Source organism: Lupinus angustifolius, chromosome LG13 (assembly GCF_001865875.1).
Source record: "Lupinus angustifolius cultivar Tanjil chromosome LG13, LupAngTanjil_v1.0, whole genome shotgun sequence".
Taxonomy (NCBI): Eukaryota; Viridiplantae; Streptophyta; class Magnoliopsida; order Fabales; family Fabaceae; genus Lupinus; species Lupinus angustifolius.
In genome coordinates, this window is record NC_032021.1 from 17,559,338 (window position 1) to 17,565,217 (window position 5,880).

General features: G+C 31.1%; 1 protein-coding gene across 1 annotated transcript; it reads left to right on the top strand.

Moving 5' to 3' along the window:
* On the top strand, nt 3,880–5,452 carry LOC109363470 (transcription repressor OFP1-like). The gene has a single exon (XM_019609737.1). The coding sequence runs from the start codon at nt 4,043–4,045 to the stop codon at nt 5,219–5,221; it is 1,179 nt and encodes a 392-aa protein (XP_019465282.1). The 5' UTR covers nt 3,880–4,042; the 3' UTR covers nt 5,222–5,452.

Below are 5,880 nucleotides of genomic sequence, written 5' to 3' on the forward strand. Positions count from 1 at the left end.
CTTTAATCTTGCCATTGTAATTTTTAACTATGGTTGTTCATATTTATGCTCCCAAAGAAAGTTTACAAGACTAGTAATTGACATTAATTCTATGGTATATGATTCATAAATAGTGTGTATCAAAATCATTCAAAGCTCTACGGTTTTCAATTTCAAATTTTGGACAATTCACTAAAAAAAACCGAAAGGTCAAGAGTTCAATTCATGTAAGCGATATTTGTTAGGAATGACAACCACACATTTCAAAAAAGATTACTTCCTTACTCATAGGATGACAAATACCATTGATAGTACAAAAGACAATTAGGAGAGCATTGAGTTAAAAAAATTTGGTACTACCAAGGATATCCATGACCTTTTGGGTAAGAAACTAATCCATTTCGGAGGTGTGATTGCTCTTCTCAACAAGAAGTGAGACTCCTTTCCATTAGAAGTGCTATGTAAAAGTAAAGAAAAAACAACATACATTAACATCTATATCCTTTTTATTTAAAATTATATTACATTTTTACCCTTAAAGTATAAATGAAAAAGTCATTTGCATCTCCATTACTTGAGAGGAGTCTTACTCTTCCAAAAGTGTCACTCGCATGAATATAACCCTTGACATTTTAGTTATCTATGAGATCTAGCGGGATTTTATACCACTAAATCAATATCTTGTTGATATATTAAGTTAATTTGATAACATTGATCAATTAAAACTAAAAGAAGTTACAAGATAAAAGTACAAGATTGTTCTCAATTATTATAATTTGCAACATGGGAATAAGTTAAGAGACTAAGAGACATGGTACTTAAAGGATATGCATAGAAAACGATGGATGAACACATGAAGAAGAATAAGAACTCTTTCCATATAACAAGCACATGATTTAGTTTCTATAAGCATGAAAAAAGAAAACAATCATATGAAGGGATTGATACAGTTGAAAAGTAGAGTAATCCAAAATCACACAATTTGTTCTATTAGATGGGCCACACAAATTTTTAGAAATTGAATGAATATAATGGTAACCCCACATAAAAAGTTTCCAATCCTCAAAATCTTGATTTCTCTTTTCCTTGACTCTCAAATTCTTTTCAGTAGTTATCTATGTGTGTCGTCTTTCCCTATCATACATGAACAAATTTTTAACCAAAACCACATTGTTTGTTCATAGCAATGACCCAATGAACTCATGGCAAGAATAAATGTTGTACTTGAGGAAATTATTACATTGTTCTTCAATATGACAATGTTATGGTTCAGGATATATATGATTGGTATATATTGATTTTAAATTAATGGGTGCCACTAACTTGTGAACTACAAGTTAGTTCGCATCCAAACGAATTGTTTGGACAGCCTTTCGATAGAAATGATGTTAATCCGAGTATTCCATACCGACTTTTACACTTAAATCGATTTCTCCAATACCGACTTCTACATGGAAGTCGTTTTCTCTCATACCGATTTCTAAACTAAAATCATATAATGTCATTACGACATCTAAAAATGTACAAAATGGTAACGAGTAACCAAAAAATTTCATCCAACGGTTATAAAGCAGTTCGATTCCAAACGAACTAATATGCAGTTCCCACATATTAGCTTTGGTATGACTAGGAACCTCTGTCTCAAAAAGTTCATGTACCCATGTCCCTATTCAATAATATTCCACAAAATAATATAAAATATTGATTTTTTTATAACATTTTCTAATTAAATAATACATTTTGATTGACTTAGGACAATAATGAGGACATGAGATCTTCATCCAATCTATATAGGTTAGTTTTTAATTAAATGTACCAAAACATATTATGAACTTCCGTAAACCGACAATAAAGTTCTTACTTAATAACTGAGATCAGAAGTTCAAATTATGTAAAATTTCATTTTTGTTTGTGGGTTAGATCGCATACATCTAATCTCCCAAACCCCACTAAATGGGGCCTCATGCATTAATTAAGTCACCCTTGATATATTGCTCAATAACTCAAAATTGGATGAAAGTCAATGTCTATTCATTATTTTGATTCATTATTACAATATCTATCAATATTTCTAAGGAGATGTAGTTTAAATCACACTTATATTTTATTGTAACACACCAAAAATAATGAAGAAATATTAACTCTTATACTATTTAGATTTATCTCCATAATATATCATATTTTGTTTAACTTAATTACACTTGTGATATTTTTTGTTTAAAAAATTACACTTATATCTTAAAGGATAGTAATGTATGTATATAAAGCAGAGATGATTTATAAATATATAAAAAATGAGGAATAATTCATATAATTTTATTAAAACTGTATTAGTACAATTTACTCTATCAGTTATGATAAGATATTAATTGATGCAGATGAAAGAATAAGTTTGTATACAAAATAACATTTCATCCACTTACAAAAGCATAGTGTGCTTTTTTGCTTTACATATCTGATCTGAGAATATAGCCACTTAGCCAGTTACTGTGTCTCATGTTTCCTTTGTTAGTGTTAGTGTCTGCACCCAGATTTGATTTGTAGGACTAGCAATGAAGGCACCAAAAATATTGCACTTTTTTGTTGTTTTCATATGAGGTTACATATTTGCACGTAATCCAAGTGTAAAAAGAACATGTTTCTATGGCCTAGAAGGGATCAAAGTTTTTGCAAGGGAATCACTTATGTAGAATCTGTGTTTAAACCACCTTTGTGATGCTGCTTTTGAGAAGGAAGAGTACAAAATTTGTTTCACTTAGAGTCAAATTGATTTGACTCTAAACATTATTTATGTAATTTTTAGTTTTGTATTATACACTAGTTGGTTATAGTTTTACCTCATAAACCTGTTTAATTCAAAGTTTAAATAATATCATAGTCACGAGGTATACTATTTTTCTACATTTTTTCATATTCATCATCTCAATAGTTTAAAACTAATCATTTCTTAGGTATAGAGATTGGAGAAGTTTTCAAGTTTTGCCTCTACCAACAACTAAACAATTTTCATATGTGTATATGATAATGATCAAACCTTAAATATCATGTTTAAGTAATTATGCCAATAATAGAAGATTAATCTATATTAAAGCATATAGATCATTGAAGAGATTTTACCTTTACCAACAAAACATTTCATATACATGGTAAAGGTGTTTTTTAAAAATATTTTAAAATGTCACATGTTAGTAGAATTTATTGAGCCAGAAAACTTATTTAAACATATGTTTAAATTGTAACATATATAATATGAAACAATAAGTGATGCTTTAGTAATTAATGTCATAAACCAACAAGGTCATTCACAAGGTCATATTGTTTTTGGTAGACCAGCCCTTCCATTCACCTGGTACAGCTCGATCATTATCAGACTAAAATAGGGTCAAGTCTAGACTAGATTTGAGTTCAAATATTAGATTCGATCAATATTTAGGGTTGAGTAGAAACCAAACATGACCCATCTCGACATGTTCTATGATCGCTCACTCATCATGTTTGTGTGTGTCTCTATTCAAATGTGTACAAAATAATGTCACATTTTTGTCAAAAATATCGTTGATTCTCTAATTTTTTTATCATATATACATGATTAATAATATATATACCTATATTATTTTATATATAATACATTATATAATAATTAGTATTCATTATATTTAATCAGGTATAGGATTAAGTTCGGATTTAAAAGTTGACTCAATCGATATTCAGGGTCAGGTTAGCTTCGGGCCCAAGTTTAAAAAATGAACTCACCAACATTTAGAGTCGGGTCAGGACAAACCTTAACCTGTCCCTACCCGGCCCATGCTGACCCATAGCTTTTCCTCTGAGCCAAGTTGCCAACCCTTTTTCTTATCATGTGGACCCCACTACCCTCCCCACAAATTCCAAAAGCTTCATCTACCCTCTTTTCCTCATTTTTCTCACAGAACAAAACCAACAGTGTCAGCCAAATCATATAAACACTGATGGAATTCTCTCTTGTCTCATCATCCCTCACACATTACACAGAAAACTAGAAACCACACACAAACCTTCACAAACCATATAGACAAACATCAACATGGGCAACAATTATAGGTTCAAGTTATCAGATATGATTCCCAATGCTTGGTTCTATAAGCTCAAAGACATGGGAAAACTAAGAAAACAAACCTCAACAACAACAACAACAACAACATTAACATCTCAGTCTAGAAAGAAAAAACAATCTTCTCCAACACCAACCTCTTCAACCAAACATTCATCAAAACCAAAACAACCTCACCAATACTACAATCCTAGAAAGTCTTACTATTTTACAAGGGACCTTAACCTCAACACTTCACCACCAAATAACCAAAAAGTCTCAGACACCAATTTCCATGAACCTCCTAGAAAATCAACCAAACAAAGAGCCAAGAGAAGAAGTTCAAAATCTTCAAATTCACCTAAGCAATCATGTTCATCAACTCCACTTGATTTAGAGTTCAGAACAGACAGTGTTCTTCTTCCAAATGATGAGTCATTAGTATTATTTGATGAAATGGTTTCATTGTCAAATGATGATATCATTATAGATGTTGACAACAACTCTGTATCAAGAAAAGATGATAAGGTAGAAGGAGGGTATGATGATTCATTTTCTGAGCATGTTCTACCACCAATTCTAACAAAGCCAAGAACTAGATTCAATGATTTGGTTGGTCATGATGCAAAGAACAAGAACAAGAAGAAAACCAAACAAAAAAGTAGAATGGTCGCTGACGTGGACTTCGAATTAAGATTGATGACTTTGGACCCATCGAATGACTCAAGTTGCGTCAAATCATCGAATGTGGTGACTATGTGTAAATCCGACCTCGGGGAATCCGAGTCGATTAAAGGGTCTCTCAAAAATAAAATTGTGAATGAAGAGAATGCATCGATTAAAGAAATGACTAATAGTCCTAGTGTTGGTGGTGGTAGGAGATTGAGGCTTAGGATTAATTCACCTAGAGTTAGAAGCCGGAAAAGTGTGTCATCGGCGGCAAGCGGCCGGAGAAGCCTTTCGGATAGCTTTGCAATTGTGAAGTCATCATTAAATCCACAAAGGGATTTTAGAGAATCAATGATGGAGATGATTGAGCAGAACAATATAAAGAGTTCAAAGGATTTGGAAGATCTTCTAGCTTGTTACCTTTCTCTTAATTCAGATGAGTATCATGATCTTATTATCAAAGTGTTCAAGCAAATTTGGTTTGATTTGTTTTATAATGAGTAGAATTTAATAACCATTTGAGACCATTGTATTTGAATTTCACAAGTTTTAATTTCATATACAATCTTATGTTTACAATAATATGTAAGCAATATGGTAAGTTATATAAGTAGATTTTTAGTCTCTAAGATTTTAAGTAGTGGCTCCCATTAGAGTTGTATTGCGATTAAATTGCAAACAATCATTTGAAAAAATATGGGTAATGCAGATTTGATTGCAATTGCATTGTAATGGAGTTGAATTTTATATCAAAATTATAGTATTATGGTTTCAATTGTAATTGTATATTATATTTTTTTGTTAAGGAATTGAAGTGGTGTAAAAATAGGTAATTTACTCTGTTGTGGTAGTGGTCCTTAGGAAGAAAAAACAAAATCGGCTTCAGTTATATTTTTTTTTTTGTAATTAGCAAATATATTCTTTACTTTTTTGGGGAACTAATTCTTTCTGAGATTCGTGATTACTCATTCCATGAATCGAACCTTTAACCTTTGGGATCACGCCTATTCAATTTATTTAGCAATATTTTGTTCCATAGAATATCTTTTGTTAGTATTCTGTTATATTGTCCCTTCAGAGCACAAAATTTGCTTCTGAAAATTTCAGTACCCTCATGTACACATGTTAGTTAATATTATATTCACATGTGCTCAAAATTGAAT